Raw genomic sequence first — 26,523 nt, forward strand, 5'->3', positions numbered from 1 at the left:
CATGATCCCGGAGTCCTGGGATCGAGTCCCGCATCGGGCTCCCTGCTCGGCAGGGAGTCTGCTTCTCCCTCTGACCCTCCTCCCTCTCATGCTCTCTGTCTCTCATTTTCTCTCTCAAATAAATAAATAAAATCTTTAAAATATATATATATATATATATATATCAATTCTGGGGTGCCTGGGTGGCTCAGTCGGTTAAGCGACTGCCTTCGGCTCAGGTCATGATCCCGGAGTCCCGGGATCGAGTCCCGCATCGGGCTCCCTGCTCGGCGGGGAGTCTGCTTCTCCCTCTGGCCCTCCCCCCTCTCATGTGCGCTCTCTCTCTCTCATTCTTTCTGTCTCAAATAAATAAATAAAATCTTTAAAAAAAAAAAAAAGGAGGGAAATAATTCTATCTCTGAGGCTGTTTTGAGGCTTAAGTGGGCATACATGTAAAGGACAGTGTAAAGCGTCATTAGGTTTCATTAGAGGCTGTTTTGTCTAGTAGTTAAGGGCATGGTCTTTGCTGTCTCTTACCCCGGGCTTGGTGCTCGGGCCATGCTGGGTAGCACATTTTTAATCTAGGCAACACTGGATGGCAAGGACGTTGGAGAAATGAGGATGGACTAATAGGACTTGGCCTTGTGGTGTGTGCGAGGGGCATTGGGGTCTCTGGTGGGGGACAGCCCCTTTCTCTGATGTCTGAGAGCCTTTGGACCAGAGAAGTGTGAGGTGGACATAGTCCAGATGTTCAGGTGAGAATGGATGTCAGCTTAAGACCAGCGCTGCTCTCCTCCAGGGCCAGGAAAAGGCCAGGAGGCCCCGGGTGGACCCTAGGGCAGGAGAAAGTAGAAAGAAAGGGGCCCAGCGAGAGGCCGAGAGAACGCTCCAGAAGACAGCTTTCCCCTCCGAGGCTGGACGGGAGCCAGGGAGGCAGGGCAGGCAGGATGGCCCCAGATGTGCCAAACTTGGCCCGGGCGGCCAGAGCGGAAGGCCCGCGGTCGGCCCGGAGGGGGCTGGCGGGGGCGTGCCCTCTGCCGCGCCCCGGGGAGGAAGGAATCCGAGCTGGGAGTCTGGCGCCGGCAGGAAAGGGGGGCCGGCGTGGTGAGCGAGGCCCAAAAGAGATGGCAGAAGGCCGGGAGAAGCGAGTGGGGGTGGAGACGGGGAGGGGAAGCCAAAGGGCGGGTAGGAGTGGTGGAGACGGGGAGAGAAAGAGAGGAGGGCTGGAGGGAGGAGAGAGGGGAGGAAGGGTGGGGAGAAGCGGAGAGGAAGCGCGAGGAGGCCTCGGAGGGACGCGAGGAGGCCGCCGCCGGCGCAGCGGGCACGTCGGCCGGGCCACCCCCGCGAGCCGGGCGCCGCCATTCCGCTACTCGGGGCGCCGCCGCCGCCGCCACCGCGCCCGGGGGCCATGCTCCCGCCGCCCCCGCGCCAGCCGCCGCCCCAGGCGCGCGCGGTCCGCGGGGCGGTGCGCCTGCACAGGGCCTTCCTGCGCGGCCCGCTGGGCGTGCTGCGGCTGCTGCAGCTGCTGGCTGGCGCCGCTTTCTGGATCACCATCGCCACGAGCAGGTACCAGGGCCCCGTGCACTTCGCGCTCTTCGTGTCCGTGCTCTTCTGGCTGCTGACCCTGGGCCTCTACTTCCTCACGCTGCTGGGCAAGCACGAGCTGGTGCCCGTGCTGGGTTCGCGCTGGCTCGTGGTCAACGTGGCGCACGACCTGCTGGCGGCCGCGCTCTACGGCGCCGCGACGGGCATCATGATCTCGCAGACCCAGAGCCACAGCTACTGCAACCTCAAGGATTACCAGATGGCCTGCGCCTACCACGCCTTCCTGGCGGCCGCCGTCTGCGGAGGCCTCTGCCTCGGCCTCTACCTGCTCTCGGCCCTCTACGGCTGCTGCCGCCGCTACCAGGGGGAGCAGGAGGTGGCGTGAGCCGCCGCGCCGCGGGGCGGGGACCCTCCCGAGACCGGCGCCCCCGTCCTTCCTGCCGCCGCCGCCCCGCGCCCGTGCGCCCCGGCACCCACCCGTTGCCCTGCGCTCCCGCCCGCGCCCCGGCGCCCTGGCCCGCAGTTCCCGTCCGACTGCAGAGCCGCCGCCTAGAGTCCGGCCCGCCGCGCCGCCCGCGCCGGTTCCTGGCACCCGGGCAGGGCCGCCTCCGAGGAGCGGGCCCCCACACACCCTGGCTGTCCGAGGAGAAACCTCGCGCTTCCTCGCCCCCTTCCGTGCCGAGAGCGAGACGTGGACAGGCGCCGCGTAGATCCGGGGGAGGCTCCCAATTGGAACCAGCCTTCTGGCTGCGCCACTGCCCTCTCCCGCCCCGATGTCGGAAGAGCGCCCCTGGCCCCGGCCCCTCTTTCAGCCTCGAGCGCTGTGAAGGGCAGGCTCGCAGCCGCGGGGAGAGCTGAGGACAGGCCTCCACTGGTCTCAGGATGAGCGAAGAGTTTCATTTCAGCTCGGGGTTGTGAGGGCATCCTGCGCGCAGTCCGCTCTCTGATGTTGGGTGGGGCCCGTCTGCAAAGGTGAGGATGGATTGGAAAGGCCCGCGGGCTGCACCTTTGCACGTTTGGAGTCTTCTCTCGCCTCTGCCTGCTCCGCCTTTGTCCTCGGGGTTCTTGGAGGCCAGGCCCAAACGCACACTAGTTTCTCTGGTCTCACTTTCCCAGACTTCCTCTCACGGGCTTCTCCTCCACCACCCTCACCTCCCAATATCTTTTTGCCTTAGGGATCCCACAGGACCCTGAAGGAATGTCAAGGTGAGCCTCACCCCTTGCTCTTGGGAAAGCCAGAATAAGATTAGATCCCCATTTCCGGATTCCCATTAGAACCACCTTTCCAGACTCCCAGTCCAGCACTGTTTACATTAAAGCAGTGGGTGTTCCCGGGAGCCCTAGCTCTGGAGCTACGCTCTAAAAGAGGGTTTCAATGCCAAACGGGTTTGTCAAGGTGCTATCTCGCCTTCTTGGAGATTCACGATGCTCATTAGCATATCAAAGACTTTGAGAAGTCCCACTATAAAAGAAGCCCAAGTAATTTAGTTTACAGTGTTACCTGCCTCTGGACCTGGACCAATTAGATTTTGCCACCTAAGACTTCCAAGCATCCCTGTGCTGGCTTGGCTGTCATTCATTCCTAAGGGATCCAACTCATTGGCTATGGTATGATTGAAGATCTGGAGTGCTCCTTCTCTTTCCCAGGGAATTTCTCTAGCAGGGGGAGGGCTGGCCTCAGTGGGGGAGAAGATAGCTGTCCCTGCCAGGCCCGCAAGAGACCTGGGAATTGGTGGACCTGAACATTCCTCTACATTGTTTGAAAAATGAAGTCAAGATTATCCAGATGGCTTCCCAGTCAAAAGGAACATTGCCTATAAGAGATGCTGGCATTGACCGTGAGCAACTGGCAGGAGTGGGTCTCACTCAGTGAAGAGAGAAGAAAACTCCAAAGTTGGGGTGAACAGCTGGCCCAGCCTCTGTTAGGTAAGGTGCTTCTTGACTTTCTGGAGGGGTCATAGGCCTTTGAATAAAAAGCACAGAGCCCCCTTTGCTGAAAGATAAGGGGTTTTTATTCAGGGAGCAAGTGGGGGGGTAACCACCACAATGCCCAAAGGCTTGTCCCAGTTCAGCCTTTTTTCTATATCCTGAAAAGGTCTGCTCTTGGAAAAAGCTCAGCCCTGTCTGGATTAGAAACTAGAATAAGAGGAGGCCAGAATGTGCTTTGGGGAGCGTGTTTTTAAAGCTTAGGTAGAGAGGGTGAGGCTTTTCTGTTGTAGCTATGAAGATCTGGGAGCTGCACAGTGCGGAGCATGGAGGCATGTATGCGGGGCACTGCTTGGAGTACTTAGACGTATTTCTTTCATTCTTTCGGCCCTACTAGGTGAGTTGTGTTCTTGCTCCCTAGGAGGCAGAGGAGTGACAGAGAGGTTAAGTATTAAGTACCTTGTCCAGAGCCTCCCAGACGGTGTGATGGGTGGAGCTAGGATCTGGACTCTGGCAGTTCGGCCTCCTCAGGACGGGCTGTACTCTAGAGTAGGGGGTCAATACATGTTAGAGACTGTTCATGTGGCTACTTTAAAAACAACCGTGGTGAAACATACATAGCATAAAATTGACCATGCGACCATTTTAAAATGTACGGTTTGGTGGCCTGAAGTAGGGTCACACTGTTGTGCAGCTGTCACCACTATCCAGCTCCAGAACGTTTTTCATCTTGCAAGACTGAAACTCTGTATCCGTGACAACGGTGGTTATTTTTTTTGTTGTCGCTACTGTTATTTTCTCTCCTTCGGGAAATCCTAGAACACTGAGCCCTTCACTGTCTCATTTAGGCTGGAGTCCGGCCGCCTTCCTCCAGGCGGGACACCTGTTCTCTCAGCCCCCACCACTCGTGCCGGCCAGAGCGTGTGGCTGGCTTTTGCTGGGATACTTGGAGGTGCCTCGGGTGGGCTATGACTTTGGTTCTTCTGTTGCAGGTTTCCACTTTGCTGAGGCCACGGAGATTCCCGTAGCGGTCATGCCGACCTCTCCCAGGGCTCGCTTCCCTTGGCAGGGGACAGCATTCTGGGCTGGGCCAGCAGAGGGCTGCTGAGTGGGGAGAGTGGACGACCTCTGCCCGGCAGCTTCCCTTCAACATTGTCCAGTGGAAGATCCAAGACGCGTGAAGATTCATTTTACCGTCACACAAGAGAAATTCTGACTCTCCTTGTGCTGTGACTTGGGCCCAAGATTCCAGACCCGGCAGCTTCCCTTCAACATTGTCCAATGGAAGATCCAAGATGCGTGAAGATTCATTTTACCGTCACACAAGAGAAATTCTGATTCTCCTTGTGCTGTGACTTGGGCCCAAGATTCCAGACACATGGAACTGAGCTATGCACCTCCATGCCTTAAACAGTGCGTTTTAACTCCAGCTTTTGTTCCTTTTCTCTTTTTTCAGATCACCATTGAAGTTGCATCCTCAGCTCAGAACCAGCCCCCTGAGGATCTCTTCTTAGCCCCCCTAGCTCATGGTGCTCTGTCTGTGGTCAGGTGACCTTACTCAAGAGTAGATGTCTCCTTGGCCTTCATGGTACCTATTCATTCAGATGTGCCTGAATCATTCCAGAGCTCACTGGCTCTTCTAAATGTGCCTTCCTGCTTGGCCTCCGGCTGTTTCTCCAGATATGAGAAGGACATGTAAAACAGCCCCCACACCCATTCCCTCCTCCCCCTGCGACCCTGTACCATAGGAATGGCCACCTGGCCTGGCCCAGAATTTTTGAATACTGGAGACAGCCTCCTTGGCCTTCCTCATTAGACTCCAGGACTCAGTCCAGCTTGAGACCACTGTGGACTCCTACCAGTCCAAAAGTCTAGGACCACTTGCGGATCCAAGAGAGGATTTTTCTAGTGTTCTACAAAGGCCAAAAGAGAGGGTGGGAGTGGGAGGGGTGTGGGCCAGTAGCGAGAGGGGACCGATGTGCCTCATTTAATAGTTTAGTGGTGGTTACTAATTTGCTTTTCGGAATAAAGTTTGGTTTGTCTGATGTTGGTGTATATGTCTTCTTTCCTGGCCCCCTGCAGTAAGCCTATGTACTGGGTCTCCCAGCCTCTCTCCATCCTCTTCCGATTTCCTTCTGGGAGGGGAAAAAAAATGAGTTCACAGGTTTTCAGTGCATTAGGGCAGGACACAGGAAGCAGAGGGAAGAAAACTGCCTGTGTCTGCCCCTGACAAAAGCTGGTGGGAATTGCAGAGGCTCCCAGCCCAGCTCTCAATGACCCCTCTGTTTTTGGAAGCTCCACTCCCTGATGGGCAGGCACAGAATGACTATGGTTATGGAGCCAAAGGGTCCTGATCTCGTCTGACTCCCTTACTTTGCAGAAAGGGAAATGAGCCCCAGGGAGGTGTGGTGCCTTGCCTGGTGTTACAGAGCTGAGAGGGGGTTGAGTGGGGTCTCCTGGGGTTCAGGCTCCGATGCAGACCATAGCACCTGCTCTGGTATTGCCTCCTGGACACACCCCACCTGGTTTCCCCGGATTCCAGCTACAGCCTGATGAATAGGTGCTTTGGAAAGAGCAGGAAAGCAGAGTTAGCAGGCTTCCTTGCCAGTTCCTCCCTCCTGTGCCCCAAACCTCAACTCTGCAGCCAGAACATAGAATTCTACGGGCAGATCTCAGAACTCACTTAGAACAGCTCCAGGCAGGGATCGGATGCTGGGTGTGTTGCACACCCACTATCTTCCAAAGCACCCTCCCCGGCACAATAAACACACACACACACCCTCTTCTTCATGGTTTGGATTTCCGGGGTGGAGGAAAATGCCAAGGACCCTGCCTTATTCCCCCTCTGTGTCTATTCATGAATTTTGCGCAAAATAAAAAGTGGCCTCCCTTTATGCAAAGGCTGGTAAGCCCCCTGCTGTTGTAGCTCTGTGGAGAATTTTGCAATTGAAAATATGTTCCTACTTGCGTGACCTTTTTTGATCCAGTTAACAGTCTTAATAGTTGGCATTGTCACCCCCATTTAATAGGGGAAATAGAGCCTCAGGAGAAGGGCCTTGTCATGGTCACACAGTTGGCTAGTGGCAGGACTGGGACTGGAAGGCAGATGTTCTCTCACTCCCCTCGGCAGCTGGTAAGTCCTTGTGGTCCTCTGGCAGGCTCTGAGGTTTAGGTGGAGTTTGGTTTTCATTCCTGCAGATCAGGTGTTCAGGACTGGTCTAATCTGACATTTCCTGTTTAATGCTGAGGGCACTTTGAAATAAGACACGGCTCTTCAGGGACATAATTGAGTCTGGGGAATCTGAGGGATTTGCTCATTTATGTTTATTTTTTTTCCTGCTTTTCTAAGGATGGGGGTGGGGTTGTCAGTGGTGAGAAAGGAAAGCTGATAAACCTACATTTTTGCAGGGATAAAAGGAAAGAGGGATGTGAGAGAGAAAGGTCTGGTTAGCGCTTTTTATTCATGTTTGTATTGTTTCGTTTGTTACAGTAGTTATTTGTTAAATAAAATACCTATATATATCCATTAAAATATAATAACAATATATACCCATTAAAAATTAAACTGTACAGGGCGCCTGGGTGGCTCAGATGGTTAAGCGTCTGCCTTCGGCTCAGGTCATGATAACAGGGTCCTGGGATCGAGTCCCACATCGGGCTCCTGGCTCGGCGGGGAGCCTGCTTCTCCCTCTGACCCTCTCCCCTCTCATGCTGTTTCTCTCTCGCTCGCTCTCTAAAAAAATAAATAAATAAAATCTTTAATAAAATAAATAAATAAATGAAAAATTAAACTGTACAGAAGGTACAAACTACAAAGAGAAGCCATTCAATCATCCTAATCTCAAACGCTAGAGATAAACCATTGTTAACTGTCCCTTTTTTTTTTTTAAGGGTTTTATTTATTCATTTGAGAGAGAGAGAGAGCATGAACAGGGGGGAGAGGCAGAGGAAGAAGCAGACTACCCGCTGAGCAGGGAGCCAGATGTGGGGCTCCGTCCCAGGACCTGGAGATCATGACCTGAGCTGAAGGCAGACGCTTAACCAACTGAGCCACCCAGGTGCACCTTAAATCTCCTCTAATTTTTATAACTAATCAAACATACATGGATATGTGTGTGTGCACGTGCGCACACACACACGCACACACACATACATACATTTGACTCTTTTACAACTTGCTGTTTAAAATTAATGATAATATAGTTCTAACCCTTTCTAAATGTCCATATAAATAGTCGGGGACTACAAGAATTTTGTGTACTTTCTGGAACGTTTATAACTTTCCCACATTGGTTAACTTTGTCACTCCCTTGGCTGCTTCCTGTAGAAATCTTAGTAAAACCCATAAAAGGGGGTGGGTTCTTTTTTGCAGATGAGTAAATAGAGGCTTAGGAGGGGAAGTGAAGTGACTCTCCAAGCCTGTGCCAAGAGTAGCAGGGAGCGGAGGGAGCACTGGGGTGGCCGTATTCCACCTCATAGCCAGTCTTGGGGGAGAGGAACGCCCGGGGCCAGTGGGGGCAGCTGAAAAGAAGTGAGGAGGGCCTGAGGCTCTCTGGGTGCTGTAAGGCAAGGGAGAGGTACGCTGAGGTGGCCAGAACCCAAAGGAGAGCACCTGACATAGCCAGCAGGAGGGTGCCGACCACCCACAGCAACCTCAAGCTGTGGAAATCCCAGTCAGGCTCCTAATCAGAAAGCCCTTTCGCCCTCCCTGTTCCATGACCCCATTCCTTTGGAACTGGATGGCTATTTGGGAGCTTGCTGGCACCAGGGCTGGGACATTCTTTCCTCAACACTGAGGTGAGGGCAAGCTCCCAGAGGCAGTGCCTCTGCAGATTCCTCTCCATCTCCCAGAGATGGAAAGCAGGTTCTCCTTGCTGCCATCTCCAGGGGTCCTGAAGGGGGCGCTCTGATGCCCCAGTTGTAAAGCATTTCTGAGTCCGGTTTGGCAAGAGGGGAGAGAGGGAACTAACTTTATGAAGTGTCTGGGGTGAGTCAAGAACAAGTTGGATGTTATATAACATCACTTGTCATCCTCACAAGCCCATGAGTTATTAAATACCCCCATTTGCTAGACGTGGAGACAGGTCAGGAGGGTAAACTGATTTCCCCAGGTCACTTACGTGACGGAAACAAGTTTCAAACTCAAGTGTGTGCTCCCATGCCTTGCAGTTTCAGGGGACTTCCCAGCCAAAGACCCCACCGAGAGCTACGCTGGGTTTTCTTTTTCTTTTCTTTTTTTTTTTTTTAGATTTTATTTATTTTTTAGAGAGCGAGAGAGAAACAGCATGAGAGGGGCAAGGGTCAGAGGAAGAAGCAGGCTCCCCGCTGAGCCGGTAGCCCGATGTGGGACTCCATCCCAGGACCCTGTTATCATGACCTGAGCCGAAGGCAGTTGCTTAACCAACTGAGCCACCCAGGCGCCCCTGCCTTTCGAAATCTTGTTCTGTACTCTGTGCTGGCTCCTTCTGTGTCCCCTAGTTAATACGAGCTGTTAATATGACTGGCTCTGATTTTGAGCTGAGCTCCGCCTGTGACGTCCAAAGCAAGGCCAGTCTCTTATTAGTTGTCTCTTCTTAGGCAGTTTACTAAAGCCCTTCATCTGTTTCATCGCTCCCTAAACGGGGTTCATGCTAGTAGCTGCCTCCCTGGTCCGTGGGAAGGCCTTACTGAGACGAGGCACACAGAGCAGAGCGCCCGGCAACTAGTCAGTGCAGGTCAGCTCTCAGCTGTGTAGTGTTGTTGGGGGGACCTCAGGTGATGTTTGTAAAGTGCAGACCTGAGCCACAGTACGTGCTCATCACTGTTACTTTCCTTCTCCCCGACTCCACGCTGGCTCTCTTCCCACCTGAGAAATGACAATCTCACCGGCCACGAATTGATCCCTCCACTGTTCTTTCCTGTGGTCTGAGTTGAGCTTTCTTGAAAGATAGCACGGAAGTGTTTTTTTTTTTTTTAATTTTTATTTATTTATTTGACAGAGAGACACAGCGAGAGAGGGAACACAAGCAGGGGGAGAGGGAGAGGGAGAAGCAGGCCTCTGGCGGAGCAGGGGCTCGATGCCAGGACCCTGGGACCATGACCCGAGCCGAAGGCAGACGCTTGATGACTGAACCACCCAGGCGCCCCGAAAGATAGCACAGAAGTGTTAAAAGTGTCAGCTTGTCACCTTCTCCTCCCAGTCATCCCTAGGGACTAGTGAACTTGCAGGATTTGTTTTTTAAGTTAAAATGATGAACTACCAGGGTGCCTGGCCGGCTCAGTTGGTAGAGCATGTGACTCTTGATCTTGGGGTTGTAAGTTCAAGCTCCATGTTGGGTGTAGAGGTTACTTAAAAATAAAAATCTTAAAAAAAAAGATGAACTACCTCAGTGATTTTTTTTTAACCTCAATGATCTTAACATAGGTAGATGGAGTCTTTTTGCAGTGACCATGATAGTGATGATAATAATATTGTTGATAATGGCATTAATAGTAATAAAGATTACACAATGTCCCTGTATTCTTGTATTCACAGTTTGTGAAATATTTTTACATCTCCTTAATTCCATCCTTATATGAACTGGTAAACAGTTCAGATAATAACTGCATTTTGTAGATGATGCTCAGAAGGGAGAAGTGTTTGCCTAGGTGTTTTTTTGTTTTAGAGAGAGTGAGAGAGAGAGAGTCCGCGTACTCACAAGGTGGGGGAGAGGGGCAGAGAGAGAATCTTAAGCAGGCTCATTGCCCAGCGTGGAGCCCAATGTGGGGCTCCATCTCATGACCCTGAGATCATGACCTGAACTGAAATTAAGAGTCAGACGCTTAACTGACTGAGCCACCCAGGTGCCCCTAGATATTTCTTTTTTTAAGCAGATGTATTAGGTTATACTTAGTGTACTTAAACTGCATATAATTTAAACGTACACTTTGATAAGTTTTGACATATGTATACACTCGTGAAGCCATCACCACAATTAAGACAGTAAACATATCCATAATGCCCAAAAGCTCCCTCGTGCCCCTTGGTAATTCCTTCTTATCTCCCCCACCCCCAAGCAACCATTGATCTGCTTTCTATGACTACATATTAGTTTATAATTATAATATATATGTATGGTATGTGCTTTTTTTTTTTCTGGGGTGAGGGGAGGTATTTGGCTTCTTTTATTATTTTGAGATTCATTTGTGCTACTTTGGTAATACTATTTGTTCATTACTATCACTGAGTATTATCCCATTGTAATTTGTTTATCCATTCACCTTTTGATGGACATTTGTATTGCTTCAAGTTTCTGCTGTGAACATTCAGGTACAAATCTTTGTGTGGACATATGCTTTCATTTCTCTTGCATATTTAGCTAGCAATAGAAGGGTGCAGTTGTGTGGTGGGTGTATCATTATTTTTAAATTGGCTATATTCCAGATGATATTTGGCGTGTGTGTGTATGTGTGTGTGCTATTCCCTGGCATTTGTACCAGTGATGGTAATTCTGGACTCACAGAATAAATTGGGAAGTTTGACATCTTGTTTTGTTTGGAATAATTTAACAAATCATTTTATTGATGGGTTTGATAAAAATTGACTGCAAAAGAATCTGGGCCTGATGCCATTGAGGAGGTTTGTGAATTCTTTCAATTTCTTTAATGGTAATTAGTCTATTCAGGTTTTTTGGTGGGTCACCTACAAGAAGTCCACTGGTGGCATATTTATTCAAGTAGTCTGCCATCTAATTCTCCAATTTAGAATTAGAGTTTTTTTTTTTTTTTAAGTAACATCTATGCCCAACGTGATGCTCAATCTCATAAACCTGAGATCCAGGGTTGCATGCTTTACTGACTGAGCCAGCTGATGCTCCTAGAATTAGAACCTTTTGAGGAAAGAATTCTGGGCTATCCATTTCTGTATTCCCCTGAAAGGTACATGGTAAATAGTTGTTCAGTGGAATGAATGAATATTGATCTTTAGCTGCTGTAACAAACACTCTCCAACAATTCGGTAGTCTAATTTAATAAAAATCTCTTTGTTATTCACATACAAACCTATTTCTTCCTTATATAACTGTCCCTTGTGGATATCCCAGGTCAGTGGGAGCCTTTCCACTGTGATGATTCAGGGACTCAGTCTCCTTCCACCTTGTGGCCTGGCCATCCCCTCTGCATTGAGCTGGCATTTGGGAGAAGAGAGAAAGGAGGAGGGTTCTGATTTTTAAATGCCTTGGTCTAGAAGTGATACTCATCGCTTCCACTCACTTCCTTTGGTGAGTCACATGACCCAATCTATATGCAAGAGGCTGGGAATGTAGTTCCTGGCTGGGCATTTGCTGCCCAGCTGCGACTCTATACCAGTGGATGAGACTTTTTGGTGGACAGTGAACTGTCTCTTTCACAGGAGGCCACAAGGTTTTATTGCTGAGGTTTTCACTGCTTTGCTCTGTGAGGCTTTTTTGGTGCCTGTGTTTGATGAATAGTTGTTTTCATGGCTGCCAAGAGCTCTTGAGTCAGAATGTAACTGCAGACATCCATTTCCTTGCTGTGTTTGTCTGACAACTCACTGCCTCACAGCTGGGAAACTCATTACTCAAGGGTACTTCTTTCCCAGGTACAAGAACATAAAGATGTATTTATTGAACTCTTTTCAGAGCAATGGTGGTGAGCTATTAATCAAAAACTATATTCAAATATTAAGTGTAAATACTAGAGAAAATGCGAATATTAAAGACAATCTAAAAACACTTACCGGTCAAATATGTATTTTATTTATTCATTCACTTTTTGATGGAAACATAATTCACATCACATAAATTTTAACACAATGTAACATAAAAAGTCTCAGTTTTTTTTTTAAGATTTTTTTTTATTTATTTATTTCAGAGAGAGAGAATGAGAGAGAGCACATGAGAGGGGGGAGGGGCAGAGGGAGAAGCAGACTCCCTGCCGAGCAGGGAGCCCGATGCGGGACTCGATCCTGGGACTCCAGGATCATGGCCTGAGCCGAAGGCAGTCGCTTAACCAACTGAGCCACCCAGGCGCCCAAAAAGTCTCAGTTTTAAAGTGTACAATTCAGTGCTTTTAGTATATTCATAAAGTTGTGCAATCATCGCCACTATCCAATTCCAGAATATTTCCATCATTCCAAAAAGAAACCCTGTACTTGTTAGAAGTCACTCCCAATTCCTGCCCTTCCCCCCAACCCCCGGCCCCCAGTGCCTGGCAACCACTGATCTACTTTCTGTCTCTAATTCTGGACATTTCATATAAATAGATTCATATGACATGTGGCCTTTTGTGTTAATTTCTTTCACGTGGCATATTGTTTTCAGAGTTTATCCATGTTGTAGCATGTGTGAGTACTTCATTCCTTTTTATGGCTGATTATTTCTTTTTTTTTTTTTTTAAGATTTTATTTATTTATTCATGAGAGACAGAGAGAGAGAGAGAGAGAAGCAGGCTCCCAAGGAGCAGGGAGCCCGATGCGGGACTCGATCCCAGGACCCTAGGATCATGACCTGAGCCGAAGGCAGACGCTTAATGACTGAGCCACCCAGGTGCCCCATTTTTTTTTTAAACATATAATGTATTATTTGTTTCAGAGGTACAGGTCTGTGATTCATCAGTCTTACACAATTCACAGCACTCACCATAGCACATACCCTCCCCAGTGTCTATCACCGAGCCACCCCATCCCTCCCACCCCCCAGCACTCCAGCAACCCTGAGTTTGTTTCCTGAGATTAAGAATTCCTCATATCGGGGTGCCTGGGTGGCTCAGTCGTTAAGCGTCTGCCTTCGGCTCAGGTCATGATCCCAGGGTCCTGGGATCGAGCCCCGCATCGGGCTCCCTGCTTGGTGGGAAGCCTGCTTCTCCTTCTCCCACTCCCCCTGCTTGTGTTCCCTCTCTCGCTGTGTCTCTGTCAAATAAATAAAATCTTAAAAAAAAAAAAGAATTCCTCGTATCAGTGAGATCATATGATACATGTCTTTCTCTGATTGACTTATTTCACTTAGCATAATACCCTCTAGTTCCATCCACGTCATTGCAAATGCAAGATTTCATTTTTTTGATGGCTGCATAATATTCCATTGTATGTATATACCACATCTTCTTTATCCATTCGTCTGTTGATGGACATCTTGGCTCTTTCCATAGTTTGGCTATTGTGGACATTGCTGCTATAAACTTATTCATTTGTTTTAAAATAAACATTCATTGAATATTTACTATGCCAAAGCTCTATACTTGGCAGAAACTGGGGCTCTGCCAAGATTGTTAAGTTGTAGTCTCCTGCTCTCAGGAACAAAGGGAGATTCTAGAGATAGGTTGAAATGCAAGGTAATAGATGCTTAATAGGATCAGAGTTTTGTGTAAACGCAGAGGAAGAAATGAGGAATTATTTGGGGAAAGCTTCACAAAGGACTTGACATTCAAGCTGGATGTTGAAAGGTGTGTGGGAAGAGATCAGGTGGAGGAGGAAGGGTATTCTAAGCCCACAGAGCAGCACTTAGTAGCTAGCCTCCAAGATGGCCTCCAGGTTGGCCCCAATGATTACCCCCTGGTAGTCATGCTCTTGTATAAGCTTCCCACTATGCTTTGGGACATTTAATAGTTCTGACCTGTAAAGACAATAGGATATTGTGAAAATGATGGTGTGTGACTTCTGAGGCTATATCGTAGAAGATCTTGTGCCTCCCTCTTGGATTTCTTGCTCTGTAGGAAGTCAGACACCATGTCAGGAGGACACTCAAAGTGTCTTCTGGTGAGTGCCAAGTGAGGAACGGAAACCTCCTTCCAGCCTATCAGCACAAGAATACCAGCATCCGATTTGTCTGCTGTGTGAGGAAGCCACTGTGGAAGCCAATCCTCCAGCCCCATTAAACCTTCAGATGATGGCAGCCGTGGCCAATAGCTGACTGCAATCTCATGAAAGTTGGAGCCAAAACCGCCCCCAAAGCTGCTCTCCATTTCCTGTCCGAAACCACCCAAAAGTCAAAAACCAGTGTGAGAAAATATAAATTTATTATTGTTTTAATCCAGTAAGTTTTGAAATAATTTGTTACACAGAAAGAAATAATGAATACACCTCGAAGCATGACAAATCTGGTATGTGGCGGAAATGGTGTCAGGAGAGACCACAAGACAAGAAACTCCAAGTTGAAAGGTGGCTCTCCCAAGGTTTGTGTAAGAGTGGGTGAGGGAGCCATCTGGTGGAAGTAGGTGTTCTCGGACATTCTTTCCTCTTCCCACTCCTATTTTCCAGCTTCTTCTACCCAGCATTTCCCACTAGTATTTCTCCAAGGGCCACAGTGAGGTTTATGAGTCAGTCACGTGGGCCATACACACCCTCGCTTAGAGATGCAAAGACTAACCTCTGGAAAATGTCAAGTTATTAGTTATCCTTTTTTAAAAAATATTTATTTACTTGATAGAGAGAGACACAGCGAGAGAGGGAACACAAGCAGGGGGAGTGGGAGAGGGAGAAGCAGGCTTTCCGCAGAGCAGGGAGCCCGATGCGGGGCTTGATCCCAGGACCCTGGGATCATGACCTGAGCCTAAGGCAGACGCTTAATGACTGAGCCACCCAGGTGCCCCTAGTTATCCTCTTTTACTATTTTATTTTTCCTTCAGTCTCTTTCACTTACCAGTGACACTAGGATTTGAGGCAAAGAATGAAGACTCAGAATGCTGGAGAAGGGAAAGAAGGAACTGGGAGAACTTCATTATACAAAATTGAGTTAGATTCCCAAAAGCGGAGTCTAGTTGACCAGTGTCTAGTTACCGGGGGAAGCCTTTGTTCATTGATACTGGTCGTGACTGTTGTCCCTTTCTGGTCTTTAGAGCCTTCTTATGTCCTCCAGTGTTCCCTCCGAATAATGTCTAGTTCTTGAATAATATCTCTCAATTGCAGAGCTGCCAGAAGAGAGAACCAATAATACTACTGGCCACAGCCAGTGTGAGGCCAGTGGTCCAGGCCCACCCAACAAGGAATTGCAAAGAAACCAAAATTTACCTTTGGAGTAAATTACTGATTTACTTAACTACCTGGGAAACTTCAGGTAGCTAAGATATTAAAGAAAAAAAAAATGTTTTTCTATACTTCTAGACTCATCCTAAAGGAGGAGAGGCAGAGTCCAGCAGACAAGCCTGGCCCAGCCACAAAGCCAGGCCCATTCCTCTGCGAAGTACGAGGATTTCTGAATATAGCTTAGTGGTCGGTGTGGGGATTTGGATCTGTCTAGGTTCCAGCTGTTTGGAGGGGTAAATGATACCTTCCAGCTGGGAGAATCAGAGAAGAGGTACAAACATTGACTCCTGCTTAGACGAATGGGTTGAATTTGGACCAAAGCGGCGAGATGCACGGCCGTAAACCTCGTGCTCCCGAGGCTCCGCAATATTTCGTGAACCGCGGTCACTCAGTGACCCACTTGAATCTGGGCGGGGCTAAGCGAGGAAAGATGCGCAGGCGCAGTGCTGACGAGGGCGCTCACCTGTGCTAGGGCGGGCGGAGCTAAACGCTGGAGCGGAAGGCGGGGTGGGCGTGATGACGTCATGGACACGCCGCCGCAGAGCAATTCGCGTCCCGGAAGCGGCGACAGCGGGGGAGGCGGAGGAGGCTCTCCGGTTTGCGACTTCAGAGAGGCCTTTGAAAGAGGCGCGTCCTCGGGGTGGGGCGGCCCTGAGGAAACGCTCCGGGGTCTAGTGGCCCTTCCAGGGCTCCCTGGCCGTCCCCGCCCCTCCCCCACCAACCCAGCGACCGGGTAGGTGAGGTGTCACCACCCCCCCCACCTCCGGGTCTCTGCCGACTGTGTGGAGTTGGGCGCCTGGACGCAGCGGGGGCCGCCACTTGCTGGCCCAGCGACTTTGGGCGTGGCCTTCCCTGGTCTGGGCCGCAGGGCCCGAAGGGGCTCCGTGGGCTGCAGAGGGGTGGTGGTCCAGGCCTCTGCCGGCGCTGACCAGCTTCACCCCCTCCAGGGCTTTTTTGGATCCTTTAGTCCGAGCTCCACCTGCGGGTATTTCGGGCTCCCAGTGGCGCCTTGGTCACATCCCCACCCACACCCCCAATCCCAGGTCAGGTCGCAGTCCATTGCGAGGGACTGGCTTATGTTGCTGTGCGTCAAGATTCCGCCCTTTCTGTCCCCTCCTTTTCTTTTTAGGGTTTGGGGTAGGACTTTGAAATTAGGGAAGAGGGTGAGGGGTCTCCCCATCGGAGAGGGGAGATGGGAACAGGGCCTTATGGAAGGAGGTGACTGCCCCGTGGGGTTCAAGGGAAAAGGGAGGGTAATGGGCAGGAATGGTCCAGGAAGTTGTTGGGAACAGAAAGGAGAAGGAAGCGTTAGAAGATGTGGCGGGGAGGGAGAAAGCATGGGAGTCCTAGAGGATGGACAGTTCGTTCACTCATTCACTGAGCATTAATTAACCTTCCACTGAGTGCAGAAGCAGTGGTAAATGGAAGACATAGTTTTTGATCTGGTGGAGCTCCCAAGTTAAGAAGCACAGACCCGCAAGAAAGCAGGGAGTTTTACTTTGGTGTGATAAATGCTGTTAGGGCAAGTACATGATCCATTGGGATTATTGGGGAGGGTCTCCCATTCCAGACTGGGGGCATTGGCAAAGACCTCTCAGATCAAGGGAACAATGTTTCAGCCGTTACCTGAAGGATGAGTAGGAATTAACCAGGTCAGGAGTGGGTGAAAAATATTCCAGGTCATCATTTCTCTTTAGACATCAGGCTGCCTCTTCCCAGCAGCCATGTGCGCTTGGTCTTTATGGTTTATACTCTTGATGGGTCTGTGGGGAAAATAACATTAGTTGGAGAGTCAGAAGAGCAGGATTTATATCTGGGCAATTCACTTCACCCTGCTGAACGTTTTTCCTCTCTGTGAAATGGGTATTCCACCTGTAACCCTTCCTACCTCACAGGTTTATTATAGGCACCACATAGACTAATGTAAGGAGAAGTGTAATGGGGATTGGAAGTGCAATGCAAATGTCAGGAATTATTATGGTTGCAGGATGCAGACATCAGAGCGTGAGGGGAGTGGGCCAGAGGTGAGCCCCAGCGTGATGCCTGAGGTTCCCCTGGAGTCTCCACCTGCCCCTACCAAGTCCCCGGCATTTGATCTTTTCAACTTGGTTCTGTCCTACAAGAGGCTGGAGATCTACCTGGAACCCCTGAAGGATGCAGGTGACGGTGTCCGGTACTTGCTCAGGTAACAGACTGTAGAGTTGCTCTGACCAGCTAGACCTTCTGCTTTTCTGCTCCATAGTTGTGCTGGCCACTTAGGCAGTTGCTGGGCTGTCCTTTCTGCCCTCATGAGGAGTGGTTCTGGGAGGTCCATTGGTTCCCTGGGCTTATTCCAGACCTACCCCAGGAGAGGCAGGCCCTGGGAACCAGATGGTCTTTCACCAGAGTTTCTTCTTTGTCATTCAATAAGCTCATACATACCTCAGGACTGCTAATTAGCCTTGAACATCGGGCCTTCTAAATCTTAAAGGTTTTTTTTTTCCTTTTCTATCAGTATTAGCATAATTAATATTAAAATTAGGATGTAAAGTTGAACATAAGTTAAATACAAGTACCTGTGAATAAGCAGGTACCCTTTTCACTAATCTTTTAGGATTACGGAGCTCAAAATTTTTTGTTCTTATTTTGCTTTGATTTTCATCCTCCATATAATTTCTTTTTTCCCTTTTCAGCTCACTTTATTTCTTAAAGAATTTTAAGGACAGATATATGCTATTCCACTCCCTAAATACTTCAGTTTATTTCTAAATAATAAGGACTTTTTTTTAATGAGAAAAAGCAACATCACACCTAACAAAGTTAACAATAATTTCTTGATATCATCTTATACCCAGTTCATATTCAGATTTCCTCAGTTGTCCCAAGAATGTCATGTTTTGGTCAAATCAGATTGCAATCCAGGACTGTGCATTCTATGTGGTTATAATGTCCCTTGAGTCTTCTCAATCTAAAATAGTTTCTTTTTCATGATACTGACTTGCTGGAGACAGAGCTGACGGTCCTGGAGAATTTCCTACTTAGATTTGCCTGGTTGCTTCCTCATGGTGCAAATTGGAAGTTAGATTTAAAGGTTGGATCATATTCAAGTGAAACTCCCTCCCCCACAAAGGTCATGTGTTCCTAATATTGGGAACCACATAAAACCTGGTTGTCCTACAGAGCAGACATTCATAACCTGGAGCTTGTGAGTGGGGCTTGAGGGCTCACTGAACCTCCTGAGACTACACGTAAAACTTTGTATGTACACGCATGTGTATTTCTAAGGGAGAAGCTTCTAGTTTTCATCAGATTCTCATAAAACTTTCCAGTCCTCTGAGAGAGGCAGGAGGCAGGAGTTGGGTTAACCTGGGTTAACCTTGTGTTAAGAGTGCTATTGAATATTCATTCTTACCTCAGTCTGGAAATAGTGGGAGGTTTATTATTTACTCCCTGAACAAGGCCTTAAATTTTTCTTGTTCACCTCAGAACCCCTTTAATTTATGGCATCAGCCCTAGAAGTGAGCGAGTTTGTATTCCATAGTAGTGTTCTCTACCATTAGATCACTGTCCCCTTGGTGCAAGGGATAGGGGAGATGATGGTATGAGGGGCTTGTTTTATAATCCCAGCGTGACCATCCAGCTGAAATGAATTTTAGTCTTTGGGTTTTCTGCTGTGCACACATGCAGGTGTGTGAGTATGTTTGTGTGTTTTACCCTTCTGTGGCAAAGCACAAAAGTTAAATATAGCCTGCCTTTCACCTTTTCCACCGCTGGTCTCTTAGTGTTTCTTGGCACTCATATGTTAGGATTTTTCCATTTTATGAAATTAGAAATCTGAGGATGTGGTGGGATTGATTAAAACTGGATGGAGGGGCAGCAGCATTTGGCCTAAAGAGCCTCCAGGAGCTTGTGGTTCTGTGCCACTGGGAGACAGAGCACTGGTCTGTGAAAATGGCTGTCCGATTAGTTTGTCCTTTTGATTGTTCTTTTCTTAGTAAAGAGGATTTGACTTTCAAGAGGGACCTAATCTTGAGCTTTGTCTGTTAGGTCTGAAGCCTAGAGCTGCATTAGATTTTTAAAAGACACCTCTCTTCTGGGATCAGCTACTCTAGTAGGTGGATCTCTATGACCAAAGTGTCAGTAAAGATATGAGAAAGAATGGGGAGGTTTTACAGTGAAAGTGACTTCAGTGGCTCTATGATGTTTTTATTTCTGAAATGGGATTGTCCTGAGACCAGACTTTTTTTTTTTTTTAAAGATTTAATTTATTTATTTCACAGAGAGACACAGCGAGAGAGGGAACACAAGCAGGGGGAGTGGGAGAGGGAGAAACAGGCTTCCTGCCGAGCAGGAAGCCTGATGCGGGGCTCGATCCCAGGACTCTGGGATCACGACCTGAGCCGAAGGCAGACGCTCAACGACTGAGCCACCCAGGCGCCCCCTTAGACCAGACTTTTAATTTGCTCTTACGCTTGTAGCTGCCATTAGCTGGTTCTGAGGCCTAATTAGGGTGGCACAGTGGGGGATGCTGGGTTTTCAGAGAAAGGCAGACAGAGGTCATTTCATTCCCTTACTCATAACTTTCACAAAAAAATAGAAGCAGGGGCACCTGGATGGCTCAGTCAGTTAAGTGTCTGACTCTTGATTTCGGCTCAGGTCATGATCTCAGAGTTGTGAGATCAAGCCCTGTGTCATCTCCGTGCTCAGCGGGGCATCTGCTTGAGATTCTCCCTTTCCCTCTCCCTCTGCCCTTCCACTGCCCCCCCTCTTCCCCCACAAAAAAATAAAAGCACATAATTTAGTGAACCTCATTTAGCAACTGAAAGACCTCAATCACAGCAAAAGAAAATACATTGGGGGGTGCCTGGGTGGCTCAGTCGTTGGGCATCTGCCTTTGGCTCAGGTCATGATTCCGGGGTCCTGGGATTGAGCCCCACATCGGGCTCCCTGCTCAGCGGGAAGCCTGCTTCTCCCTCTCCCGCTCCCCCTGCTCGTGTTCCCTCTTGCTGTCTCTCTCTCTATCAAATAAATAATAAAATAAAATCTTAAAAAAAAATACATTGAAGTTCTGAATACATTGCTTGCCAGCAGCTTACCTGTTTTCCTCTTTGACTCTTCCTCAGTTGGCTGACCTTATAGATGCTATACTGCTGTTTATTTTTATTTATTTATTTATTTTTAAAGATTTTATTTATTTGACAGAGCGAGAGACAGCAAGAGAGGGAACACAAGCAGGGGGAGTGGGAGAGGGAGAAGCAGACTTCCTGCTGAGCAGGGAGCCCGACGCGGGGCTCGATCCCAGGACCCTGGGTTCATGACCTGAGCTGAAAGTAGACGCTTAACGACTGAGCCACCTAGGCGCCCCTACACTGCTGTTTAGACTATAGGCGTCCATGCCTTTGTTGTTACATCTGTGCTCCTTTTCCCCTATTAAATATCCTTTATCAGGGATGAAGCCAGCAGAATTTGATTGTCCTCAGCAACTCAAGTCTCTGGTCTTCTTTCCTCTTTGGGGCCTCTGCGCTGCTATTTGGTGGTGTTGGTGGGGGTTGGGTCTTCATGTGCTTCCGGCTGTTCAAGTTCACTTAGGGCATGTCTTATGAAAGAACGCTATACTCCAGTTTCAATTTCTTTTTTGATATATTAAAACAAAATCGGGGCGCCTGGGTGGCTCAGTTGGTTAAGCGACTGCCTTCGGCTCAGGTCATGATCCTGGAGTCCCGGGATCGAGTCCCACATCGGGCTCCCTGCTCAGCAGGGAGTCTGCTTCTCCCTCTGACCCTCCTCTCTCTCATGCTCTCTGTCTCTCATTCTCTCTCTCTCAAATAAATAAAATCTTGAAAAAAAAAAAAACCACCACACAAAATCTTCATTATTTTTTCTCCTTTTGGATTAATGTATATTAAAATCTCAAAATTTCAGAAATCAGAGAAAGTCACAAATGCGGTCACAGAAATCCTTCACGTTTTGTTCTCTTGATTTTTGTATTAGATGAATCTTGCACAGTGAGTATATGTTCCTGTGAAATTGTAAAAAAAGAATAAGGGAAAATTTTAAAGAAGAAAGTTCGTCATTGTCACCTCTTAAAGAGACCAGAACCTTACAAAACACGGTTAAACAGTATTAACTGGGTTTCTTAACAGATATTTTATAAATTCTTCTCCTTCTGGGAGGAAGTTCCACAGGTCTAGTTCTGAGAGGATACCTTTCCTTATCCCGGGGCCTAATGTGTGACCTTAACTCCTCTCCCAGTTGCCTGTCTACGTGAGAGGCCCACTTTTCATTTCTCTTTGACACTCTGAGCTCCAGGCCCCCTCCTCCTGCTCCTGGTTTTGATGACCCACCTGTGATGGTTGTCTCCTCTCCCCACCCCAACTGGAGGAGTGGCCATCTTTAGTGACCAGGACTTTCTTGTGTTGTAGGTGGCAGATGCCTTTGTGTTCCTTGCTGACCTGCCTGGGCCTCAACATCTTGTTCCTCACTTTGAATGAGGGTAAGAACTGATTCCAGGGGCAGGGGGTTTTTGTGAATGGATGTGGGAAGGAATTCCCAGAAGTGGCCACTTGTCTTGCCATGGAGTTGGCCTCCATGTCTGCTTGATGTCAGAAAACCGGCTCTGGAGAGAGACACTCTGGGCTAGAATCCTGGCTGGGTTGTTGAGGTGGCAGGTTCTTTAACCTGTTTGTTAAGGCCTAATTTTCCTCATCTCTAAAGGGAGGATAATAATAGTGCTCTCCTCAGAGAGTAGTTGTGAGGAACAAGGTAGCCTGTATATAAATTTTAGCACGGTGCCTGACATAGAGTAAGCAGCCAATGTATTGTAGCTATTATTATTGTTTCCTTCTTTTTTTTTTTTAAAGATTTTATTTATTTATTTGAGAGAATGAGAGAGAGTGCACATGAGAGGGGGGAGGGCCAGAGGGAGAAGCAGACTCCCTGCCGAGCAGGGATTATTGTTTCCTTCTTGACTGAATACTGGTGGTGTGACCTTTTTCCATTTTGATTTCCAAGCTGATTCTGGGGTCAGTGGGGGCATGACATGGGGTGAAGGTGCCAGGAAGGTGAATGGTTAAGAGATTTTTGCCACATACGTTGATTTTCTCTGGCTCAGCAGGTGAGCCTGGAGGGAGCTGCTGGGCAGTCACCAGCTGTGAGGGGTCTGTGGCATGAAGCCTTTGAGGTAGATGTGTGGACAGGTGGGTGGCTCTAGAGATCTTGGGTAGTGATGTCTCCTGGGGACCTTTTGTGACAAGATATACCAGGACCCAGCCCTTTTCCTGTTTGAACTGACAGGTGGCTACAGAAAAAGCTGAACCCCTGGGGGGAGATGAGTGAAAGGCCTGAGACAGAATGTTCTGAGGAGCGGGGTCCTTTATTCATGTATTCATTCTTCTATCAAACTTGCATTTCTCAAGTGTCTCCTTTATTTCCTACACAGATATGGATTCAGTGGGTTGAAAATAAACCCGGTTTTCACATAAGACCTCATTTTCTGTTTCTCTTACGACAGATATTTAACTAGCATTTACTCTGTGCCCAGTGCTCTGTTAGCTTGCTCTGGGGGTACCCTGCTACCTGGAAGAAGATCCTTTGGATTTTTCTCTCAGCCTCCCCATTTTTGGGTTCACAGTGGTCTGTCTGTGGTATTCTGAAAGCCAAAGGAAAGGCTTCCAGTCTGCTCCGGTGGCCCAGAGGTCAGAGTGTCAGTCACTCCTAGTGGCCAGACTCCAGGCACGAGCCACCTACTGTGTGCCAGCATAGGTTTGTTAATATTAAAAAAAAATGGGTCTGGGGCTATAGTAGTGACCAAACGGATAAAGTCCCAGCCTTCGAGAGCCTATGTTTTTGTTTTTGTTTTTTTAAAAAATTTTTTTTTTTTTTTTTAAGATTGTATTTATTTATTTGAGACAGAGAGAATGAGAGACAGAGAGCATGAGAGGGAGGAGGGTCAGAGGGAGAAGCAGACTCCCTGCCGAGCAGGGAGCCCGATGCGGGACTCGATCTCAGGACTCCAGGATCATGACCTGAGCCGAAGGCAGTCGCTTAACCAACTGAGCCACCCAGGCGCCCCAAGAGCCTATGTTTGTAGAGGAGACAACAACTATGCCTGTAATCAGTCATGTGGTGATAAATTCTGTGAGGAGAAAATAAAGCTGAGTTAAAGGGTTGGAGAGTGAGCAGGGCAGATACTCTTTCACCCGAGGTGATCAGGGAAGGCCTTTTGGACAGAGCCCTGGAGGAGGTGAGGGAACGAGCATGTGGGCATCTGGTGGGCAGAGGCTCCTGGTCCTTGCACCTCATTTACCTGCCGTGTTATTGATCCCATAGGTGCATGGTACTCGGTGGGTGCCCTGATGATTTCAGTGCCTGCCCTTCTGGGCTACCTTCAGGAGGTTTGCCGGCCACGGCTGCCTGAGTCTGAGTTGATGCGGAGGAAGTATCACAGCGTGAGGCAGGAGGACCTCCAGAAAGTTCACCTGTCTCGCCCCGAGGCTGTGGCTGAGGTGAAGAGCTTGTGAGTATGGAAGGGGCTGGGGAGACGGGACATGGTCACAGTAATAGTGGCCACCACACTGAGTGCTTGCTTTGGGTGAGGCGTTGTATAAGGGAAACCACAGATATTCTTTCCTTTGATCTTTTGAACAGCTCTGGGAGGTAGCTACTGTTATTATTCTCCATTTATGGATGAAGATAAAGGCTTACACAAGGAAAAGGTGACCAACCTGGGATAAGAATCCAGATCTAGCTGGTTTCACAACTTGTGTTCTTTCCACTAGAGAGACAGTTTAGGGTCTTGACTGAGCGCTTGCACACGTGAGCCACAGCCAGGGTTCAAATCCCAGCCCTCCATTTACTTGCTCTGTGGCATTGGGTGGGTTGCTCAGTCTCCCTGTGCCTCAGGTTCCTCACCTGTTAAATGGCATAATAGTAGACTTACCTCATAGGTGGTTGTGAAGACTGAATGAGTGTCTCGTACCCAGGAAGTGTTCAGTAAAGGTTAGTCACCATCGCTACACTATCGAGAAGCTTCCTAAGTGTGACAGAGCTGGTACTTCCGAAGAGCCATATTAAGACCGTTGAATAACATTAACCATAGCATCTGCAAAGCTTCAAAAAAAAGTTACAAACGGAGGCCTGGGCCTGGCCCCTGTCTGAGTCAGTTTTCTGGAGTGGGGTCTAGGTATCCCCCACCTTTTTTAAATGACTTTAAACTCAAATGGGAGTTGCAAGAATAATACAGAGGAGCTCCCATAGGCCCTTTACCCAGCTAGAACAATTATTAACATTTGCCACATTGGCTTCATCTGTTGCTCTTCACTTGCATGTTACTTTTTTTCTTCCTGAACCACTTGAAAGTAAGTTGCAAGCATCATGCATTTTTACCCCAAATACTTCTTTCCTAAGAACAAGGACGTTCTCTTATATATTCATAATCGTATAATCAAAATTAGAAAATTTTACATGGCTAACATTAGCATTTCTGAAGTTATCTAATATATAGTTCATAATCAAATTTTATCAGTGGTATTAATAAGGTCTTTATATAAATTTCCCCTCCTCCAGAATCCAGTCCCGAGTCATACGTTACATTTAGTTTTTTATGTCTTCTTAGTCTCCTGTAACCTGGAATACTTCCTTAGTCTTTGTTTCTCATGACCTTGACACTTTTAAATAAGATGAACTTACTATTTGTAGAATTTCCCTCAATTTGGGGTTGTTTGGCTCCTTATGATTAGATTGCATTTTTCCAGGAATATGACAAGCAATGTGTTGTCAGTATATCATATCAGGAGGTACATCATGTCAGTCTGTCCGATTAGGGGAGATTCTAACTTTGATCGTTTGGTTAAGGTTTCTCTACTATAAAATGACCATTGCTGGGTCTTATCTTTATCACTTTATTACTGTGATAGTTGTGAAGGTGATTTTTAATTGGCATTGTTAGCTAGCATCTGCTCTAAGAAAGAGCTCTTCCATCTTATCAGTATGAACTCAAGATTCTTAATTTTATTTAATGGGTTGTAATCCATTACTGTCATTATTTTGATCTCATTGTCCTAGGTTTGGCAGTAGGAGCTCTTTTGAACTGGCTCCTGTGTTCTTTTGATATGTCCCCATTATTTTTTTTTAAGATTTCTTTATTTATTAGTGTGTGAGTGCATGCGCATGGGGGTGGGAGGGTGGGGGTGGAGGGGCAGAGGGAGAGAGAGAGTCTTAAGCAGACTTCCCACTGAGCACGGAGCCTGATGTGGGGCTTGATCCCACAACCCCGAGATCATGACCTGAGCCAAAATCAAGAGTTGGATGCTCAACTGACTGAGCCGCCCATCATTTCTGAGTGCATATGATATTCAGATTCATCTTATGCTTGCACGGTTCCTGCTCTGGAATCAGCCATTTCTCCATGGAGCCTTTCAGAAACCAAGATCTGGGTGCAGTATGCATTCATTGCTTCCGGGGGTGCATCTATTAAAAAATACTCTCCAAGTGAGTCTGCCTTATACCCAGGTGAAGACACAGTGATCTCTATCCTGCCATTTATCCTACGGCTGTAGTGTGTCTGTGAGGGGGGCTACCCTGCTCCTCATTTTACCTCGGCCCTGGGAAAGTTAAGCAGCTGGCCCGACATCAACAGCTAGGAAGAGACCCAGGTGGGAACATTTGTCCTATGTGCATCTCTGTAGGGGTTCTGAAAGGGGGACTGACATGTATGCAGGTTCTCCTGAGCTCTCCGGCCCCTGCCATGGGTTCGAAGAGACCAGCTGTCCCTGGCTAGCTGTGCCCATGAAGTCCTAGGCTCTGTGGCCCCAAGCTCTGGCAGGCCTGTGGGTGTGCGGCTCACGGAAGGCCCCCCACCATGCCCACAGCCTGATCCAGCTGGAGGCCTTCCTGAGCTGCCTGTGCCGCACCTGTGAAGCTGTCTACCGCGTGCTGCGTTGGGAGAACCCCGCCACATCCTCGCAGTGAGTGGCCCCTGGTCTCCCCACCGCTGCCCTGCAGGGCTTTGCTCAGGGGAGGAGAGCCTCTGAGGCTCTTGTGTGCAGACCTGCACGTGAACTTGTGGGCTGGGGTGTATGGCTTTTGTTTAGACACCT

The 26,523-nt window shown here is 48.4% G+C and overlaps 2 protein-coding genes across 9 annotated transcripts in view; both read left to right on the forward strand.

Moving 5' to 3' along the window:
• The first annotated feature begins 1,212 nt into the window (after window positions 1-1,212).
• MARVELD1 (MARVEL domain containing 1) lies at window positions 1,213-5,495 on the forward strand. 2 transcript variants are annotated; one of them, XM_045878569.3, is made up of 2 exons: window positions 1,213-3,450; window positions 4,443-5,495. In XM_045878569.3, exon 1 carries the CDS (start codon window positions 1,388-1,390, stop codon window positions 1,907-1,909), a length of 522 nt encoding a protein of 173 aa, XP_045734525.1. In that variant the 5' UTR covers window positions 1,213-1,387; the 3' UTR covers window positions 1,910-3,450; window positions 4,443-5,495. The 2 variants fall into 2 exon arrangements, with proteins under 2 accessions (XP_045734525.1, XP_045734527.1); XM_045878571.3 differs by having other exon boundaries at window positions 1,213-2,496; window positions 4,907-5,495.
• Window positions 5,496-15,975: 10,480 nt separating this feature from the next.
• ZFYVE27 (zinc finger FYVE-type containing 27) overlaps window positions 15,976-26,523 on the forward strand; it is a 31,240-nt gene continuing 20,692 nt past the window's right edge. For 4 of the 7 annotated variants that reach the window (XR_010412538.1, XR_010412537.1, XM_064595125.1 and 1 more), the window contains exons 1-5: window positions 15,977-16,181; window positions 17,436-17,633; window positions 21,850-21,920; window positions 23,756-23,942; window positions 26,296-26,391. Coding sequence is in view for 5 of the 7 variants with exons in the window: in XM_064595125.1 (XP_064451195.1) it covers window positions 17,437-17,633; window positions 21,850-21,920; window positions 23,756-23,942; window positions 26,296-26,391 (551 nt within the window). In the remaining 2 variants the exon portion in view is untranslated. Of the gene's footprint in view, window positions 16,186-17,435; window positions 17,634-21,849; window positions 21,921-23,755; window positions 23,943-26,295; window positions 26,392-26,523 lie in introns of all 7 variants that reach the window. The other 3 variants (XM_064595128.1, XM_064595126.1, XM_064595127.1) reach the window with 3 other exon arrangements.

Source organism: Mirounga angustirostris, unplaced genomic scaffold, assembly GCF_029215605.1.
Source record: "Mirounga angustirostris isolate CCGP_5_RB_7025 unplaced genomic scaffold, mMirAng1.0.hap1 SCAF_6, whole genome shotgun sequence".
Taxonomy (NCBI): Eukaryota; Metazoa; Chordata; class Mammalia; order Carnivora; family Phocidae; genus Mirounga; species Mirounga angustirostris.

What these genes read in the sequence shown, in the direction of transcription:
- MARVELD1 (XM_045878569.3), top strand. Translation starts at nt 1,388, where the DNA reads ATGCTCCCGCCGCCCCCGCGCCAGCCGCCGCCCCAGGCGCGCGCGGTC.